General features: G+C 43.7%; 1 protein-coding gene across 1 annotated transcript in view; it reads left to right on the top strand.

Annotated features, from left to right (window-relative positions):
- Window positions 1-19,272, top strand: part of LOC144146718 (beta-1,4-N-acetylgalactosaminyltransferase bre-4-like) — a 39,183-nt gene extending 19,911 nt beyond the window's left edge. The window contains exons 4-7 of the mRNA XM_077678645.1: window positions 2,264-2,448; window positions 13,160-13,288; window positions 16,020-16,115; window positions 19,032-19,272. Coding sequence (XP_077534771.1) covers window positions 2,264-2,448; window positions 13,160-13,288; window positions 16,020-16,115; window positions 19,032-19,203 — 582 coding nt within the window. The 3' untranslated portion in view covers window positions 19,204-19,272. The remainder of the gene's footprint in view (window positions 1-2,263; window positions 2,449-13,159; window positions 13,289-16,019; window positions 16,116-19,031) is intronic.
- The last annotated feature ends 1,904 nt before the right edge of the window (window positions 19,273-21,176 follow it).

Genomic DNA, 21,176 nt, shown 5'->3' with positions numbered 1-21,176 from the left:
ATTAGGCCATTTTGCGATCTTATATCTACCCCTCACAGGACTAAAACCCCGCGAGGGGTGGAACCCTGGTTCCATATATTCCAAATGCAGTTTCATTGTGTTGCTAGTGTTGCGCTCAGTAAACGTCCATGGTTTGGGCCTCAATGATGGGACTTTGCTGGACTTAGAAAAGATAACCATGTTTTTTACATGCAGCAAAAGCCAGAGTCCTGCCAGAAAGGGGGGAATCCTCATAAGTACATTTATTGTTCCTACATACACGTGGTTAGGGGCTGTGTCTTGCCGTATGGCTGATTTCGTGGCATGGTAAGCACACCATCTGTTTTAACTTATATGGCGATATTTTCAGTGTCCCCATGTAATCTTTCACAACATCTGGGACTTCTCTACTTGACATGTTGGGGCGGGGTGTTTTTGTTTGGCCGTTTTTTGTGCCCAGAGCTCTTCAGCCCATTTGCATCAGACCGAGATTATAATTTCTTCATTCTCTTCATCGTTTTTCACGTTGTGCGTCCTTTCAAAATCTTAGTTAAGTGGGAGGTATCCTGAACTTAATTCGAAAGCGTAGCAGTCTGGGCTTTATGCCAGAAAGTTAAGATAGTCGCCAACAAAAAGGCGATGCGCATGTTCCTGGTCGTGCACGAGATCTATATGCCGTTTCTAAATGTATTCTAGTGGTGTGTCCCGCGGCTTCCGCACTCGGAGCTAGCTTTGGTATCACATTTGCTAGTCAGTTCTTGGGTGTAGGTTGTGTAGAAGATTTTTTCAGTGGCCTTAACGAGTGAATTGTCTGCGGGCGACTTGCCTGAACGATCCTATTTACATTCGCCTTCCAGTTGATCCCCTTCCTTCCCCATGTGTTCATGTGCCTCGGGTTGGCTCTTGCTAAAAAAACGTATCTGTTGCGCTTCTGTGAGCTGCTTTTTAAACACGAACGTAATAAATTATATTTCATTTTGATTTTGTGAGATTATTGATATTTCTAATTGTTATAAAAGATTGATATATGACTCCAATAAAACAAATCTACATTTTCGCGTGGAGTATGAAAATTAATACAGGTGTTGTAAAATGTTATAGAAACGTTTGCGAGACGAACGGTGTACCAAGAATTTGTAATTGTTCTTGTAAACAACTAAAATTACTCAGCCAGGCTGGGCACGTATTAGGGCCATCTACAGTGAAGAAGAACGTCACTATCTAAGCCCAGCTTTTCACTGTTTTGCTTCGTGTACCGCCAGATTTCATCGCAATTATTAAACCTGACCGTTACATCTACTGGTAACACATTTCTTTTGGGGGAAAGAATCTTTTGCAACGAATACATAGCTTGAGACGGGTGTCGAAAGACAGAGCTATAAACAAGTAGACTGATTAGGCTCCGGCTCTAAATGGCTTTAGGGAATTACACGTGCGAAAAAATTACCCCAGCATAATTGCACACTGCTACTTTTTAAGGTGTATTTACACTTACCCTCTAAATGAGCAGGAAAGTTTGCATGTCTTAAAATAATGACATGCGGGAACCCTCGCCTTTCTGGGTATGTTTTGCGCTTTCGCAATACGTACCCCACTGTGGCGCTTATTCTGCTGTGGTTGTGCTTAAAACTTCAACGTAAGTTAGAGATTACTGACCCTTCAATGTGCTGAGTAAAAGTGAAATTTCACATCACGATCAAGACTTGTTCAGGAAATGCTTCAGATATTTAAAATACAGCTGAGAGGTTCAGTACACAGAGTCAAGGGGGCATACTTTTCATTTTGCTGTCCACTATTTTAAAGAAGGGTAATTACCAAGCCAGAAGAGTCATAGCTTCAGCAGTGTCGCTTCTATAATTTTACTCTGAAGAGGTAAAAGTACATCACACAGTAGGGTCGTTCAAAACATCAAAGAAGCCGTAACAGTTCTGTTTGCCACAAAGCCGTGGGGTTTACGATTATCTTGTAGATCTTGAATGTTTTGTTTGCGAGCACGATATGTGAGATAAAAAGTTTTAAAATGTATAAAATAATGTTACTTGTCTCTGCGCTCTTAATATAGTTCTTATTGCGTCCCTGTGCTGCGACCCAACGCGATGAATAACTGGTTTCACGTTGCCTACAAGAAAAACATTGCTGCCAAGTTTTCTGAGAACTTAAATATTTAATAACTGGGTGTGTCAACATTTTGAAGAAATTTTAAATGTTCGGTAAAGTTACTACTGTTGCCGCTCAACAATTATATCGATGTCCTTGTGAAACGTTTTATGTTTGACTTTTTCAGATTGACAATGAGGAATTTAACAGAGCTAAACTTTTAAACGTGGGGTTTATTCAGTCATTGGCGCTCTATGACTACCAGTGCTTCATATTTCACGATGTAGATCTATTGCCTATTGACGACCGCAACGTTTACTCCTGTCCAGAACATCCACGGCATTTGAGTAGAAATATTACAGGATATAAAGGGTGAGTTTTCTGCAATAACCTTCCAGCACCGCTCTGCTTTCCTTTCGCAATATAGGCAGTCTGCTGCCCCGCTGTTAAAAAGTTGGAGACTACATATTGAAGTAGAACTTTCTATTCATCGAGTAGCTGACTTTAGTTCCACCGCGTTGACATTGCGTGGCAACATTATAAATAAATTGATCAGGGCACTCCTGACTGTTGGTTCGAACGAACCCACAGAGTACTTTCTAAGCATAAATAAGTATCACGCATTTGATCAGAGGACAGTTTGATATATGAAGTGGCCTGCGACATTGTCCAAATGACCAGTAAAAAATGTGTGAACTTATTCTTCTAAATTTTTTTAATCGCTTCCTACTTACTAGAGCATGTCGGATGTGTCGGTATTCGTGTTTACACCTCATGATTCGACTAGCAGCAACGGGACTGGTGCTTGAGACAGTCGTAAAGGACAGGGTCGAATATTTATGTGGGTGAGACGCGGCAATAAGAATGGGGTTAGAGGGGTACCAAAATTGCCATAAACCAATTCATCCTAACCCCCAAAGTTTGGCAAAAGTAGAAAAAACTGACATGTCCAAGTGCAGTTCACAAATAAACGGCTAAAAAATAAATGTTTCACATGCAATGGCACACTGGATGCGGAGCCAAATGTACTCGATGCGGCGGCTGTTGTTGGCAGCTCATCACGCAACGGCACGTCGCACATTCGATGCCATTGATTTTATTTCACGGCCGACGACAAGGCAGTACACATGCTGGCGCTGCAGCCTGCTCGGGAACACCACGTCGCTTCGTCGATGCCGGCAATTCACTGCGCGGCCGTCGAGGAGCAGGTAGATGTTGCTAGCTCCGTAATCTGGATGGGTTTCCGGGCGTCCTCCGCGACGCCTCCCAGACCGCGGCAATCACGTCTTGTGGGTAGGCCTCATAACCATGTTCCCCCGATTCCTCCTCTACGTGGGTTGGTTGGTTGGAGCCTTAACAACAATGGCACGTACCAAGTCTTCGGACTGGCCAACTCTGATTGTGGTTTCATTGTTGAAGAAGCTTATGAATTCTAGTAATAATAGTAAATACAGTGATGCTAACAATGATGCTAATGATGCTAACAGTGATACAGTGATGATCTAGGATAATAGTAAATACAGTGATGCTAACAATTTGAGAACCAAAAAAATTCAATACTGCTGTAATAACAGGTATTTTATAAATGATTAAAAATTGGTTCATGCTATTGAGTAACAAGGCACGGAACCTGATTGGGCAATAAAAGAGTGAAGAGGGCCACCAACATCCCCTTTGCACCAACCAAGCCCGATCACCCCAAATTTCCATAAATTAGGCACGTAGGCCAGTCACGATCTCCTCTTCTACTTCTTCCCCCGTGCCTGCTCTCCTTGGCTATTCCCAGTTTCCCTTCAGGCTGAGCATTGCTAGCACATATAGAGGCGATTGTCCAACTTCGTATTATTCTACTTCTTAACACTAGCATGTCTATACTTATTACACATAACCGTTGTCACAATGTCACCTCATCACAATCTCACCTCATCACACCGGCATAGGTAAACAAGGAGAGAACTAGCGAATCTGCAAAGCCCGGTTTCTCAGGAATGCAATCTCTAAATGTATTGTAGATATAACTGAAAAACTGTACTTCAATTGGCCGCTGAAGTGACGGTATCCTTACTCTGCGTTTCATTTATATGTAAGTACATAATAAATCTAAAAAAATATGCGTAGATTGCTTGCTCTCGTCACTCCGGCGATTATTTGTTACAAATAATTTATTACTTGTAATTAATTAGAAATTGCCGTCTTTTGTCAACATATAGGATTTAAGAGACAAGTGTGTTTAAAATAACCACTTTAGATTGTAACCATTAACTGAAGCTTGCGTTCTTTACATTAAAGGATAAAGGTATTTATCTATTTTACTTTATTATTTTCTGCAATCAGTTGCGATACCACAAATGAAGCAAGCTTTAACTTTCTTCTCGCATATTCCACCGGCTAGCGGGGCAATCCCAACGCTTCTCCGGCGATATAGTACCTGGCAATATCCCTTCACTCTTTATAAAAAGAGTCCTGTAGGTCGAGTGGGGAAGTTGGCCCGTAACATTTGTTGGAAGTGTAGCCACTTGCTATCCCGACTTGGTGCTGGTTAGAACACGAGGCGCCTCATGCGCTTCTAGACAGCGGCGCGGCTGTTGGCCGCTCTGGCCTTCGAGAGCATCACCTACAGCCTGGTTCGCTCGCGTCGGCTGCGATCGCGCCACCGCCTCGACGCGCTCGGGCGCGGGAAGCTGAAGGAATTGAGCGGGGCGGACGCCGGAACAAGGGCATGGGCTGCGGCGCTTGACGGAGCCAGTCGGCCGCCACGAGAGGAGACTGGCTACAGACATCAATAAGTACGGTGGCGGGGCGACCTAGCTCTTCTCCTCCAGCCTACACAAAGCGCCGTCGACCAGTTGTGCCGGAGTCGAATGGCTCCAGCCGCTTAAGCAATGCGGTACCAGTCGACGACGTAGACGACTAGAGCACGAGGGTGGAGTGACATGGTGTTTTACTGAAACCATCTCGAAAGAACCTGTACGACGCTAGCCTGCTCAAAAAACCACGTCACCATACGCACTTCATATCAGTAGGAGTCATAGCAGCCATTAGCCGAAAGTCCTTGGTGCACTTATGTTGCATACACGCACCCAACAGGAAAGGCAACAGGCTGGTTAATAAGAAGAAACGTCCCGACAGCGCAGGACCTGACACCCTAGAAGAAAAATGAAGAAGTAGTTATTTACCAAAAAGAACCAAAGTGTTCGGGCTCAAGACGTATTGGCGACCGGTTCACAAGAAACGCAGGGTGAAATAGGCTGCCAAGGGACTCGTAAAGAGGCCCTGAAAGGCGCTTTTACAACTTTAAATGAACTAGCGCAATCATTAGGTTGAGTGGTGAACGCGTTGACCACCCGCAGATGACGCGTCGTTTGTGCAAAGCATAAATTTTTACGTGCAGTGGAAAGCTAACAATTTCTATGTGAAGTTTTTTGTCGCGTTCCCACCCTTTCCTGCGTGTTTTTGGGCTCCGCCATATTCGCGCGTGAACGACATCTATACCCCTACGCGTGTCAACCAGCAGAAATCGGCCAATTGGACGGCTTTTTCTCGCAATTCCGGCGAAGAAAAGCGTCGTATTTTCAGTGTCGGCAACTCGTGGGGGAGCCTTTGATTAATTAGCGCTTGCTACAGCGCGCTTAACACAATCGTGTTAGTCGACACTTATCTGTTCTACTTTATTACCACGCTTCTCGTTAAAACGCGGCGGCTAGGCCTACACTACGACAAGATGACGGGGACTTCCGAGTTCGTAGAGCGCTAATTGTCATATGACGCCGACGGCGACACGAACACGTCCGCCGAATAAAAATCCGCGTAGTGAGACTGGCTCGCTTATCGAAGCGCCGACAATACCGATCCGCCGAATGGTGGTCGGGAAGCGAGCGAGAAGCGAAAACTATATGCGCCCCGACAACATTTGTGCTCGAATGAATGTGACTGTTCCGTTAGTTCCTAGAGTACAATAAACATAGTAGGGTCCATGGACTTCATCTCCCACTAGCGCTAAAGTAATCCGTGCTTCGGCTGATGACGGTTCGGCCGTTCGCTTTGGCAACCATTCGTTTCCCGGAAATGCACAGTGCATATTTGTGCGCGACCAGCAAAGCTTGTAGAAAACACCAGCTCAGTTAAGAGCAGAAGAGGATTTAAGAAAGGTTTATTGGGTAATAAGGAATTGTTATCTACCAGAAGTTTTTAGCGGAAAGCGTAAAATAAAAGTCCGGTGAGCACTATTCCCGCAGGGCAAAATCGCAGTGGCAACTGAAACATTGCTTTCTGGAGAACGGCTTTGAAGCACAGTATATAGGTTCTGTGGGCGTATTTGCTTTGTTGAATAGCTACCCCACTCGTCGTTCATTTACTGATGAGCGGGAGTCAGCAGTTGCGAAGAAAGTAGTTGAAATTGAACATAAAGGTATTAGGTACAGTCACGAAGCTGAAATTGCTAGTCCTTTAAATGACCATTACATCACACTTTTTGCGGCGTCAAGTCCATTGGCTTGGAGCACGAATTGAGTTCCCTCATTTATTTACGGCCTAAGCTGAGAGACGATGAGTACGCACTGGTTTCCGCGCCTATTACACTTGAACAAGTTAAGGCTGCCATATTTGACCATAAGACTGACAACACCCCTGGGCCAGATCGTTTGAGGGAAGAATTTTATCAAACGTTCTCTGCTATTCTTGCTCCCGTTCTTTTAGACATAGTCATGGCAGCATAGAACTATGATGTTTTGCCGCCAACCTTTTTATTTAGGTCAGAAAGTTTTATTTCTGAAAACACAAGATGAACTAAAAGGTGAATCTGTAGACGGATATCGGCCCATAATCTCTCTGCTATGTTGATTATATAATTTTTGCAAATGTTTTATCTAGGCCCCTTCCACTTGTCATCAATACTTTAGTTGGTCTTCATCGAACTTGCGGTATTCGAGGTAGGAGCTTTCAAATAAATATACATAGTACTCGTTCAATGTAGGAGTGTGTGTCTCATTCGGCAGAGCAGGTGGCCCTTATCCAAATCGACCTTTCAAAGCATTTTATCAGGATTCTCGTGAGGCTTTATTCGCAATATTGGTAGCGGTAAATTCAGAACATATACTGTCAAAAGGCATTGAGCTTTGTTGGAAACAGTGCACCATACAAATGGTCGTCAACCCTGTTTTGTCTAACTAAGTTGCGATTAAGTCGTCTGTTACACAGGGCTGCACTCTTTCACCCTCATTGCTTGCCTTACACGTGGAACCTCTGTGCGTTAGTATTCAGCAGAGCCAAAGGGTGCGGGGTTTTTGCTCATTATCCTGTGAGGTTAAGGTCCTTGCTTACGCGGAAGAGATTGCGGATTTTCGTTTGTATAAGACAATCGTTCAAAAAGTCCTTAATTTGACCAGGTAGATTTGTGATGGTTCTGGAGCAGCTGTGAATATGGCAAAACAAAGATAAGGACGCACTTTCATACCTAGGTTTGGTTTTGCACGAAATACGAAATACCGGGCCTCATTGGCCATTGGCGCGCCAAAAAGTCAAGCGAGCGTCGCAGCCATGGATGAGGCGAGAACTTTCTTTCTTTGCGCGTGCGCAGGTTTGTAATGTGTTCCTTGTCGCAAAGATTGTTTATGTGCTGCAAGCACTTTACTGTGCGGGTTCTAATGTACGAACTCTAGACAAAATTTTTGCGGCTTTCGGTTGGGGGTACGAATGCGGACCTATGCCTAGGTACCATTTGTTTGTTCCATTGGTGTCTGAAGGGGCTGGGCTGACGCATTTGTTTCTACACCGGCTTGTGTGTCGGTTTTTCTTCTATCAAGTGACGCATCATCAACTTCTGCTAAACGTTATTGAACAACAAAAAAGTTTTCATTTACCATTTTTGCTTGTCTACTCGGGTGAAATTAGCAGGAAGCCGTCATGTGGCTTTTGAAAGAAGGTCGACACCTTTCACTTTGTTACTGGGAGGGTTTTCCTGCATTATCTGTCTACCCTTTCCAGGAAGGCTTTGACGAACACTTTATTAGAGTTTCTGTTCCCAGTGCCCGCTAATCGCCAGCATTACAGTGGTTACCTTAATGACAGTGTTTTAAGCTTGTCACACGTATCTCTCCAGCCAAAGGCAAAAAACGTCTTTATTTAAACTGTTGATTTCACACCCCCAGTTAAAACATGGTTGCGCGAAAAAGAAATGTAACTTCCTTTGTGTGACGATTACCGCTAATGTAATCAGCCTGAAACCATTGATCATGCTGAGTAGCTGTGCGGTACTTTACAATTTCCTGTTTCAGTTAATCTCTGCCATTTCTAGCTTTCCCCTGTATTTTACCAATGGTATAAGGCGTACAGTGTAGCTTGTTAAAGCAGTTTGTTTATTCAGGGCACACATTCAATACCTACGATGAACTTCACAGAAGACACGAGATAATTTTAATAACTTTTGCTTGAAAATCAATTGAAGCAAGTCGGTCGCCGCCTCTCAGCTTCCAGTTATCTCGCCTAACATCATGTTCTCACGCAAAACGAAGCGCTTCTTTTTTAGGAAACCTGAGACAAGGGCGAAGGTGTATATGTTACGTATGTATCCAAAAGCTCGATACTTCCTGCGGTGGACGTGTTCATCTCGCGTCTGCGTCCAACTCGCGCTGTTTCTAATTTTTCACTTTTTCAGAAGGTTACTCAATTACGTTCTCACCCTCGTTAATCATGCATATTCGCACGCGTTTATCCTGCTATTGATAAGAACCCTACGGCAAGAATTAACGGTATTGCATTCCCAACATCGGTAACCACGCCCACTCGCATGCAAGGCTGCTATTGATAAGAAAACTACGGGCAAGAGGTTGGTAGGGGTGCTCACAACCTCGCTAACCACGTACGTTTCCACGCGAGTAGCTCCTGAGGTTGAGAAAAAAACCAAGCACAGGAAGAGCGTGAGAGAGTATGGAATTAAGGGATTGTACAAAGCTAAGCGAAATGGCATGGATAAGTGCACCTTCTCCATTAAACTCAAATAAAAGCCGGGCGAGTCTCACGTAATGCCGACTGAGCGTAAACGAAATATTAGACGAGCAAGTGCCCTGGATTTGAATTAGTGCGGAAGAAGAACTTGCGGCACACATAATATACAAACTAGTGATTTTCGCAGTAAAATCATTACTTGGACCAGCGAAACTACGAGTGTAAACATATTTGCGTATCTGCGTGATCAAAAAGGGTGTATTGTTGCATCCGCAAAACAGTGTGCCCGGCTGCAGGCACACTCTATAGCAGAAGAGTGAGGACAGTAGCAGTCATCGCAAAGAAAATCTTTGTTGAAGGACTCACCCTAAAACCGCATCAGAGAACGAAGCAAAGGTTTGAGATGTAGCGCTGGTGGTTTGGGGCACGAAAGCCACAACACTGGTAACTCACTGTCAAGAAACATGCTGGAGCTACAGTTCGCGATGAGTCGCACCAGCAAGCGCCTTGCCCCTAAAATCATCCCATCCCCTCAGATCAGCCTCTGCTCGTCGCGAGAGCGGTTTATGCTAAGTGGGCTTATGAATTCCTGTGAAAAAGAAATCACTCCTACAAGAGCACCAGAAATTCACAAGAAAAAATAATTTATTATCTCCGATCACGGAAATGACCTCTTCTGTAGAGAATTAACAAAACTGGTAGTACGTGATGAGATTCAATTCCGGGTCTCGGCAATGGCATCCCAAGCTGATACCACGATAATTATTTTTTATGCCGTACTTCGACACCACAAAAAGCGGCAGAACACAACGCAGGACGTTACACACAGCGGTACCATCGGGATGTTTTCGTCGGTATTCTTATTATGACATACCCCAGTGTAGTCATTCCAACATTTGCTCTTTTATTCTGAGCCATTGAACCAAAAGAAAAATTAACATACCCGCAAATAACAAACAAATTACATACACGCAAAAAATAACGTCCTCGCCGGCAGAACAGCAGCAGAGTTAGTGAGACAGGCTATAGGCGCCCTCCAAGTACCGTTCAGCACACGAGCATTAGGAGGTCATATAGGATGCGTTTAACACTATCGGTTCAGACATGCCTAATACTGTACGGGTCAAAGAAAAATGCTAATGGGGAGTTTGCTTTTGATTGCGACAATAATGCTCCCTATCCAGCCGTGTAATAACACAGGTTCTATTCTGTGCGGCTGATTATATACCGAAAAGTCAGCGCCACACCTTACCTACAGCAAGTTATCTTGATGATTGTATTGTGTTTTTGGCGCAAGGCTAGCTAGAGCAAAGAGCGCCAAACAAAAGTGGTTACCACAAAAAGTAGGTGTTAAAGCGTGTACACCAGACGAATGGTTAAATCGATAAAAGAAAACGGTGATGGCTGCTGTATAGGGCCACTTTTGATTACGCTTGATAGGAAATGAGGTTTAAAAACAACATATGATAAATACTTCAAACCGCGTTTCACTGAAACCATGGTATCGTCACCCAAAAACAACGATGGGTACAGTAGAATCTGTTCTCTGTAGAGTTCTCTTAAGTGTTTGTGTCATGTTGTGCTGAGTGCCTTGCAAGTAATTTGGATGAGCACTACGGATCCGCCCTCCCCACACCTGCTACACACGGGTCATGGAGACCCAGTGAGCGGGTGTGGGTGCGTCGCATGTGTGTGGCCTATCCGTTACCTGGCAAAGATGACTTCCGTGTGCCTTTTGCGTGTGCCCGGGGTGTATGGTCTCAAGTGTGGTTTTATTAAGTATAAGTTGTCTGTCTCTGTATTCCTGTCTGTTTGCCATGTACTATGAAGGCGCTTTCTCATATTTGGCTTGATGTCAGCGTGGGGTACTGTTGGTATTTACAGAATATTTGTAAGTACCGCAACAGCGGCCGTCTTATCCGCGGTCTCACTACCGGCTATCCCAGAGTGGCCAGGCAGCCAACACAAAGTCAGTAAAGCTTCGAGGAATATGCAGGGATAATGGTTTTTAGGATTAAATTGAAGACATAGTTGTTGGATGAATTTGGGGATTACAATACTTGCCCCACAATCAATGAGTCAACGAGCGACTTATCTGGTAGCCACGTTTGAGCTATTTGTGTGCCCGTATAAGAACCCACTATTGATACTTCGCCCTCTTCCCTTCTGAGCTACCCTTCTTTTTACCCTCCTAAGAACAACCTTCCCGGTCCTCCAGAGTACCAGGTTCGGTACCACGCCTCAGGCCACATGTGGCTACATGCACCTTAAACAGCTTTATGCGCAAAATAGTACTCATAAATTGCAATAAAAGTCACGCAGAAATAATTTCACTAACAAAAAACATTTCCCTAAATTTGTCAAAATGGTTTCTTGTATGCTTTTTGTTGAAACCACAAACCTTAGAAGCGTTTGACCCACGAGCACGTGGTGTGCAGTTCCTAAAAAAGAATGAACAGTGTCCCGCAAATAAAACGGCTCGCCATATCTCTCAGAAATAAATCCCACCGAAAGAAATCTCTCAGAAATAACTCCCACCGAAATAAACACTTCTAAGTGTTTCGTTCTTCCACGGCGTAATACGCAAAGCGCCGAATGGAGTCTGCAAATACTCAGTGCATTTTCTAAACAGTAATCCGTGAGCAATACGTAACTTGCATAAAAGAACAATGAATTTAAACAAAAAATTCATTACACACACTGGCCTTGGTGAGGTATTGAGAGGCTCCCCGATATCCACTTATCCCTCTTCCTGTTTAATTTTTCCTGTTTGGCTGCATCCAGTGTGGTTCCTTATCCTTATTGTTCTGAAAGGGCGTTCTAGGGATCCTAACGGAACTGGGTTAACTCGGAAAGTGGCAGGGCACAATGAGATTAGCGGTGCTGTTTTATTGGTTGTTATAATAGAATTTTTGTTAGACATTTTGTTTAGCGGGCCCTTCAAACTCAACTCATCACCACCCTTTTTATAGCGAGCTCCCCGCCGAATGTGAACGAAAACCAACTACGCTGAAAAGCTCGTAAAAATCGAAATACCCTTTCCCGTTTCAATTCCAATGTATACTTAAAGTTTTTATGCTGTCAATGTTGACAAAAAAAGTTTTAGTTTTTTATGATGCTGCTCGCACACAAACCAAGAACATCAATAGAAAAATCATACGATGTGCGATCAGATCTGTACAATACTTAAAAATTTTCCCAAACCAACATGCGTACTCGACGGTTGTGTTACCCCGTTGGAAATAATCGTTGTTCTTTGTGAAATACTATGTCTATTGTGTTTGATAAAATTGTCCTTTTATTTGAGAGATCGTAACTGAAGGTTGAGTCACAAAGACAAATAAAGCTCTCGCGTTCCGGAAGTTCTTTACAACGTTATTAGTTCGTAAAATACTCCGGGGCCACATTTTAGTGGACCGTTCGAGTCTGTATGGGCCGCCCTTCAGCCTATTCCTTTTTTTTTGCCTGACATGAAGAAGTTCTGCTTAAAAATATCGGGCAACAAATATTCCCGAGGCAAGATGCTTCTGGCTATGGCCAAAAAGTTAGCATACACAGAAGACGTTGTGGTAATGTGGTAAGGCAACGAAAGGATAGCATCGCCATTGTGAATGTTAAGGCGTATGATTTAGTGGTGTTTAGTATGGTGGTTTGGCGTTGAGTATACAGTAGTAGTATAGATGTATGGTGAACTGGTCCGAGTTCCTATTCACGGCCGCCTCCTGTGCTATTTGCGCTCGCTACCAGTGGTCGTATTCTTGATAATGTTCCTAGGTTAATGGCGCAAACGTTTGCAGTGCTTTTCCAACCACTATCAGGGGTACGTATATTTGCGTAGTCTTGGTAACTAGTTTGTTGATAATCTGTAAATCACGGCCTTCAGCTTTCAAGCAGCGTCACCTAATTTCAGGAGTATTCAAATTACCCATGGCAATAAAGTTCTAGCAGGATATCATTGAGGGCCTGCATACAATATACCACATTCCTGTTGTCCTGTATGGAATCCAGAAGGAAGCAAAAATATTACCGTAGAAAGCGTAAACGAGTTGAATTAGTTATATCATGTCACCGCTAGCACCTTTCATAATGTCTTGCAAAATTCTTATATCACCAGTAGTAAAGCGTATTTCTTCTCTTTCAGGGATGCTTATGCAGTGATGTTTGGTTTTGGTGGTGTAAGCGCCCTGGGCAAACACCATATGCACCTAGTCAATGGCTATTCCAATCTCTACTGGGGATGGGGAGCCGAGGACGATGACATGCTTTGCAGGTTTGAATTTATTTTGAATTTTACCATCCATCTGGAAAGTAGCCTTTGCACTAAATTACTGTTTTATAACCCATTCCCTTTTGTGGAAACGCAATTATTTACCATAAACATTACCTACCATATAATCATAAATGTCCATCTTTCCAGAAACGTTAGCTGTAATAAAAGTTCTCGCAGATTTTACAGCGTACTTTCGCAGTCTTCGTCTGAGGTAAATGCTAACGCAAGAAAAAACAGGGTACCAAAAGGGACAATTAGTTCACATATATATATGTGTGTGTGTGTGTGTGTGTGTGTGCGTGTGCGTGCGTGCGTGCGTGCGTGCGTGTGTGCGCGTGCGTGCGTGCGTGCGTGCGTGCGTGCGTGTGTGTGTGTGTGTGTGTGTGTGTGTGTGTGTGTGCGCGTGCGTGCGTGTGCGCGGTGAATAAAGCAGATTTAAAGACACAGCAAATACGGTCTCGCGGAAGCCGCTCCCAAACCCATTCCTCAAATTACCTTTGATGAGCTACATAGGAAATAACAGGGGCAGATATCAGTTAAGATGCCAGCGAGTGCACCTCGAGGGCCCGCATGCAATCGATTCTAGATTCAGGCAGGCGGTTGCTTCTGGCACTTGCGTCGCCATTTCTGGTAGGCCGTGATAGGTGAAGAAGCCGTTGAAAGCGGACAGCTGGCACCTATGGGAAATATCTCGATAAGGCTAGTTACGCTCTAGTTGGGGCACGTTTGGCAAACAAGGATTTTTAAATGTTGGGATCGACGGGAGTTCTATTCATCGAACAGAGGTGCCAAATTGGACGTCCTATCCTATAGAGTTGGTGAAAAATGCGCGGAGTTTCTGTACCGAAATCGTCACTTCAGAAATGAGCACTTTTATACAAAAGTTTAATTGTTCCAGAAAAGGGCATATGTACATTTCAAATCATGGTACTCGCTCATAGCGGTTTCTACCACGTGGATTGTCGCAGTCAATGGTACTTCAGTTGCTACTTCTGGCAGACGCTGTTCGATGTATGACAACGTCCTTGATGCCGCTGTTGTACGTAAGCAGTAAAAGCGTCCACTTGGCCTACCACTGCAGGCAGAGTGCATTCTATTTGCTGATTTGAAATACTTGTTTTCAGAGCAAGGCCATTATTAGTGTCATCAAATATCATTTCTGCATTACGCATTGTCCGTTAAGCTGACCCAACGTCAGTACCCCACTCATGACAAGGCAACAAAGGAGTGGTAATCCCTATAAGGCAGACTGCCAAGTATACTTGAGTGGCAATCGCAAATGTCCCGCCCTAAGACTTTTCCAATCGGTTTAGTTCATTATTATATTACATGCTTATTAATATCAATTACCACCCAGCAATTGTTCTTTTACCTTTTCTCCTGTTCCCTGTGCTTGAGAGCCTAAAAAATATCACTACTACATTAAAATGGGGCGCTTTTTTAGCCAAAAGAGAGCGTGTTTGGAGGACGCCATTTCACTATTTACGTTCCTGTATCTTGTATTGACTGTTTTGTGCAAAGTAAACCCGCGAATCGCACTTAAACACATGATTGCCATTACATTTGTTGCCCTACCTTTTCTTTTTTGTACAAACGACTGCAATTATTTAATATAATTTTTCTTGTGCATTAGTGCCCGGACGCTATTTTCAACCTGAGCAGGGGTCCTAGTAAGGCATCACCCTCAGCTTTGTTTTGTATAAGAAAGACATAAAGAAAATAACAAATAGATATAGCTAGCCAATCGCTTAATTTGGCCACAAAGGCAAAAACATATCCCACCGTAAAAAGCGTAGCGCGGAAGATTGTTGGTTTAAAAAAATATACTAGCAACCATTCAGGGCCCGGAATCTACAAGCAACCGCAGATGATCTAATAAATGCAATATTAAGAAGCTCCGCAAGGTGGGAGGAGAAACTGCTACTTTTTATTATTTCAGTCCCTGGTGCTGTTATAAAGCAGTGTACTATCGAATTTTATTAAAATACTCTTCCAGAAAATGACACTTCAGCAAGTGTAAATTGAATTTATTTAATCACTGCAATAAAATTACGGCAACATTTTTTCAAACACCCGCATGTGTACACTAATTTGAACCATAATTCACACGTTGAGAATTGTGCCAGTCTATAGGAATTTTAAATTTGACGAAATCGGAGTTCTCGGAACTAGACATAGAAAATCAATATAGCCACGAGTACGCAGGTTCAATCAATAAACATCACCCTGTCAGGCATTGCGTTTGCAAGTAATAAATAACGCGAGAAATAAGTAAAATACCTAAACAGATTGGTTGCAGTTAAACACAGGCCAACCTGATCTGTAACTTCATAAAACTCATGTTGAGCTTCTACAAAAGCGATGTTTGGAATTCATTGAAGCATTAAAGTTATTGTATTTTAGAAGGCAATACAGTTTTCAACTAAATACAGCAAGCAGGTATCCCGAATGGTGTATTCTAAGCCCTGTTTAGGTTGCAGCAAAGTAACCTACCGCATTTCTGGCTGATATGATTTAAACATTCTTTCGAGTGATTAACGGTGTTTACTGGCAACGAACATTTCTTGGCATAGGTAAGCTAAGGATATCAAACCATTGATTTTTACTCTACGAACAGACTAAAACAGCCCGACTTGCATTTTTTACTACGAAGTGTCTTTGATTTTTTGCTAATACGCGGACGATATGCCTCTGCGCATATTTTTCAAATGTTGTCTTTTCTTTTTTTCAGGTTGAAACACGCCAATTTGAGCGTGATTAATCTACCTGCTAATGTGTCGAGGTATGTGACACTCCAACATAACAAGGCACCGAGACATGACAGAAGGTAATTTTTTTTTAAATCACTGAAACTCCTTAGGCGCAGGGAGCTAGGCTCCATATGGAAAAGACACTTGCTCTGTGCTTACGAAGTTATTCACTTAAAATTGGGTAATGTTTTGCATTTGAGCAGTGACGGTGAATGCATGAATACAAAATCCGCTCGTTCACGCTTAGTAAGAGCACTTCTGCTGCCAGGTGGGCGTTATTAAATTCATTATTGTATCTCAGGTGCGTTTCAGATCTCTATGGCTTGAGGCAATTTTACGTCGGCATATTCCTATTAGCAATAATAAAAATTCAACGTAGTAAACGTAAAAATCAAAGATAGTGTGATATTGCGTACTTTTCTTGCCACAGAAGTTCGGAAGCGCTGTTTACCTTCCACTGCATCATTTGCGATATACCTGGTAAACTAAAGAACCCAAATTTTACGCTCTCCACTTACAAAACAGACAATGGTATATTTCGATCGTGGAAGCGCTCAGAAGTTTAGTTGACCGCAATATCCAAATGGGCTTGTGCGGATTTGTCTTCACCTGAAGAAATTTCCCTTGGGAGGAGACGATCAAGCTGCCCAAGTTCACTACCACTAGGCTTCATCCTCTGACCACCGAAGGCACCACCAGTTTCATAATTATAGAGATTCGGCTAAAATAAGCACACTATATACACGATATTTTCACACTTCAAAACTTTCTAGTACATTTGGTTAGTTTGAAACAACCATCCTATGGCCTGTTTAAAATTTTTGGTCCCGCAAAAGTCATGCAGCAAATTGAGAGGGAACTGTGTTTCGCAATTGGACCGCTTATGTTTCAATACTAACGTTAACTCTTAACACGACTGTTTATGAATCAAGACACGCATGCACGATGAATAAAGTGCCATTCTCACCATCGTAAGCATGTTGGAATGTACTTCCGGACGAAATCCTCTACCAACGTTTGTTACTGGACTAATTCGGTGTATTTATCCATTATAATAATTAATGAGAAATTCCGCAGGTTTAGACGTTCTAATGTAATTCCTGTGTATCTCTATGCTTGTTTCGTAATTGGACCACCCTTTCGTGCCTGCTATACGTAAATTCCGCTGCCGTACCTCGTGGACTTGGTCAGCAAATAACACGTGACTAACTAAATTTTATTACCTACGACACCATACCAGATAGATGTATTCTCCTACTACCTCACTTCGTCATACCAGAGCGCCTGGTAAATAAATTTATTAGGGAAAAGAAAAAAGGTCGTACCTTTAGTGCGGAACGTTGGGCCAGTTGGTCATGCGTACTGAAAGCGTATTAGCACTGAAAGGTATTAGCGCTGAAAGAGAGCACCGTTTTCCCGGTTTCTTGCAGTGTTAAGGCCTTCGAATGGTCCTGCCACGCATCTTCAAAGTGGATACACCTTAAACAACGCGTGTTCAGTTGCGTTGGCGAACATATTATGTGAGAGGAAGGTAGTTTTCTATCTTGTTCTTTGAGTGCAACGGGCTGCATCAACACCGGCCTTTATTCATAGTATCCCGTTTGAAATGTCACAGAAAGGCTCCAGCCGCGCAAGAAAAAAATGCCGCGGTCGCAATGATGCAGAAAAACTCAAGCCGCGCAAACAAATGCCGCGTTCGAAATGATGCCGAAAGGCTCCTGGCGCGCCAAAAAAATTACGCGTTTGAAATGATGCAAAACAGCGGCAACATACAAAAGGAAAGCAAGCACAGAAAGAACGTAACTCCCGCTGGCGAAGTTTTATGCAGGCGGTGCGCGAGCACTGCGAAGGTGGGAAAGTCGAAACGCATTGGGTGGCAGAAGTAAGCGGGTAACGGCGCTGCAGGCCATTATGGCGAATCACAGCTCTGCTCTACCGACAGCTTTCACACATACTGGAACGGCTTTAAGTTTTCTGGTTACTCCCATCAGTAATATAATAAAAATATTTTTATTATTCATGTAATGCACCAAAAATATGTAATTATGAAAGTGAATTTATATCAGTGAGGAATGCTACAAGGCTTCCAGTTTGGCACTGTTTATTATGTAAGTTGTTTCAAGGGTGCACTAACTTACAGAATTGCCTTTGCGACTTTTTGCCGCAAGGCATATCCTTGCTGAGAAATTGCTTTTATTTGATTTCTTAGAAGGTATGTCATACTAAATAATATACATGACAGCAGAGCCGTTTGGACCGACACAAATTCGTCCGGCTTAGACAGAAGACCCCGAGCGCACGTGAGCGGACGCGACCACCCGGCGTCGACAAGGCTTGCGCACCGGTTTAGGCTACAATAGGACCTCCCGCCTTTTCGTAGTCTTCCGGTAGCGAGTGGCGCGCCACGGGTCCGACCCGCCGTAGAGGATGGCGGCGGATATAAAAAGCCCTCTACAATCCACACGTGGAGATGTCGGGCACGCTGACCAAGAAATAGACGTCTAAGAGGGGAGGCTGCACTGTAAGAATATTTGCCCTACGCGGTTCTGCCGTCCGAGACGACGACCTAAGGGATGACAACGAATGCTACTGATAAAAAAAAAACTCAACATGTTTACTGGTCTCTGCTTTACAGTGCCGTCCAAAACGACTTTGCACTGCTGGGTTCTTGCTTCTCCCTGTCTACTGGGATTCCCTCTCAGTGTGTGCATAAGCTATGCGGACAACCATCTCAGCTTTTTCTCAAGCATTGCGCCAAGAGTGCAAGATGCGCCAATTTGTTTTTGTTGTGCTGAAAGAAAAATCCATTCGCGCGAGAGATTTCGGTTCCACGCCGATGTAGAAAAGTTGCTGCAAAATACGCGGTCTTACGGCTTAATACGTGATTATTTTTTCTCTTGTCGACAACAGGGATACAACCAGTAAATTTATTTAGCAGCAAGTTTGACGCTCTAAAGGTGAAATAGTTTTTAAAATGTTTTGTACATTTCCAGGCTCAAGCTTCTTGCCGATTGTTGGAGGCGGTATAAGGCGGATGGTTTGAACTCCTTGACGTACAGAACTCTGTCGGTCATTGGTAAAAAACTCTGCACTTGGATTCGAGTCGACTTGAGGAATCCCGAGAGCCTTCGGAACAGTAGCGCAAGACCTCAAGTTCGGACGTAATATAGGAAGAAACGGCTACATAATAGAGACATCGACTCTCACAGAACAAAATTTATTAAACGGTACAAATAGCTGCGACGTGAACAAAGAAGTGTTTTACATACTTCAGATGCACAACGTTAACAATAAAGTGTGTTTAAGCATCAATGTTTTTTGTTCTTTCTGAAGCATATAGGGCTGTTTTTTTGCAACATTCAATCACACCCTGGTATGTCAGTTGAGCTTTTCGATGTGATCTGAAAATCCAGCAATGAGCCCTACATCTTGAAACATTCAATGCCTGAGGTACATTTGGGTTCCTGAGTTTAGTGGAGAAGAACACTGAAAAATGTTATGGTGAATATTTTCACTTGCACCTTTTTACAGGGAAGCTCAAGGAAGCTGAAGAAGCTCGGAAAGACTGGTGAAACAGAGAAGCGCCGGCCCCACATAGCTTTTCTTGGTTCGGCTAAGTTTATGCGTGGTTATGCATCGAGACACGGCCAAATTTGCTGCGTGGTTATGCTTTGAAACTCGCTCGTGTTTCCTCGGTGCTGTCGCCGTTAGCGCTCCAAAGAGCACTGAACACTCGATAATAAAGGATCTACAATGTACGGGAGCTCGCAACTCCGGATCTTCTGCTGCTTACTGACTTTGTCGCCGCTTCACTGCCCCGATATTCATAATGGGACCAAAAGAATTGCATCCGTTCTCGAGTAGTGGCGCGGCAGGTATCGGACTACGCTTCCTCTGCTTCGGGAGTCACGCTCTCATTCTGTTGCCCTATCTCTCCCTCCGTGGGAGACCCGGATGTTGCACATAACATGTATTTCTGAACTTGCCGCTAAAAGTTCTCCATCACTGGTAGGCTGGGTTAGTTTTTGCGCCGGTAATGACCGCGTTACGACATGCTAGAACCAGCGGCAACTGGATACGCGAACTGGGTGCATGTAGTGCGGGCTTTCCTGTGATTGCCAATGAGGCACGAACTCCCGTGAACTTGTGAGGAAGAGAGCACGCGAGGAATCACACAACGCACGCTGGGTACAGTGCTCTCGACAGTCGAGCGCTGCCGGCGCACGCGATGACGCCTTCACTCGGCGAGGTTTACCTGCGCACGTTTGCAGGCCCAACGCCAGCTGAAAAATCATTGCTGTTAATATAGCACAGGATCTGTGTTGTTGTTATAGGCGCCCAATACCGCCGCAAACGAGAAGGTCTTAATTCAAAAAAAATTCATAGGAAACCCTGAGATTAAACCTGTTGGAAATCTTGTTTCTTGACAATTTTTTCAACAGCATTCACCTGATAATTGTTCGCTAAGACGGCTTTCTCATTACATGAAGTTTCTTTACTTCTATTCTGGTAAGCCACAGAAAATAGTGGACAAGCTAAGCCTACCAGAGTTGACCGACTAAAGCGCATAAACAACAAAATGACTGACAAACCCACCGAGACGGCGAGGACAACTTCGTACCCTCCTTTATTAGCATTTATTGAGGTTACAACAGCGTTTCTGGACATCCACTTTCACCGGGCAGGATCGCGACGAATTTTCATGAGATTAATTTAGCCACTGTGAATACACAGAATTGAAGTTCAACACTATACCATCTGTATCACAACTGAATTGGGACATTCAACCCTCAAACAGGGGACAATACTTCGAGAGGCCAAACGAGGTTTCGTTTTGCTGTTGTGTGATGTAACCAAAGCGTACGCAGTCGGGTCTTATAGATATTGCAGAAGAAAATACGGTGAACTGAATGCCCGACCCCAATGCCCGACCACAATCGATTCCTTGTGCATCCCGAAGGAATGTAGACTCTCTGGCGTTATAATTCAAGATTTGTGCGCAGTGCCGCTGGAGCCTTCTCTTTGGTTGCGCAGAAGCACGCTGCTTCAACTGGGATTTTAAGTGCGGAGTTCTCTAGGTGCCCGCCGTGTCGTCGTATCTTGTTTGGGGCGACGGTATCTAGCTACCGCTAGAACGC

Source organism: Haemaphysalis longicornis, unplaced genomic scaffold (genome assembly GCF_048455015.1).
Source record: "Haemaphysalis longicornis isolate Haplotype H1 unplaced genomic scaffold, Haemaphysalis longicornis Haplotype H1 scaffold_7, whole genome shotgun sequence".
Taxonomy (NCBI): Eukaryota; Metazoa; Arthropoda; class Arachnida; order Ixodida; family Ixodidae; genus Haemaphysalis; species Haemaphysalis longicornis.
Note: the sequence above shows the minus strand (reverse complement) of the source record. Positions and strands in the feature narration are given on the sequence as shown.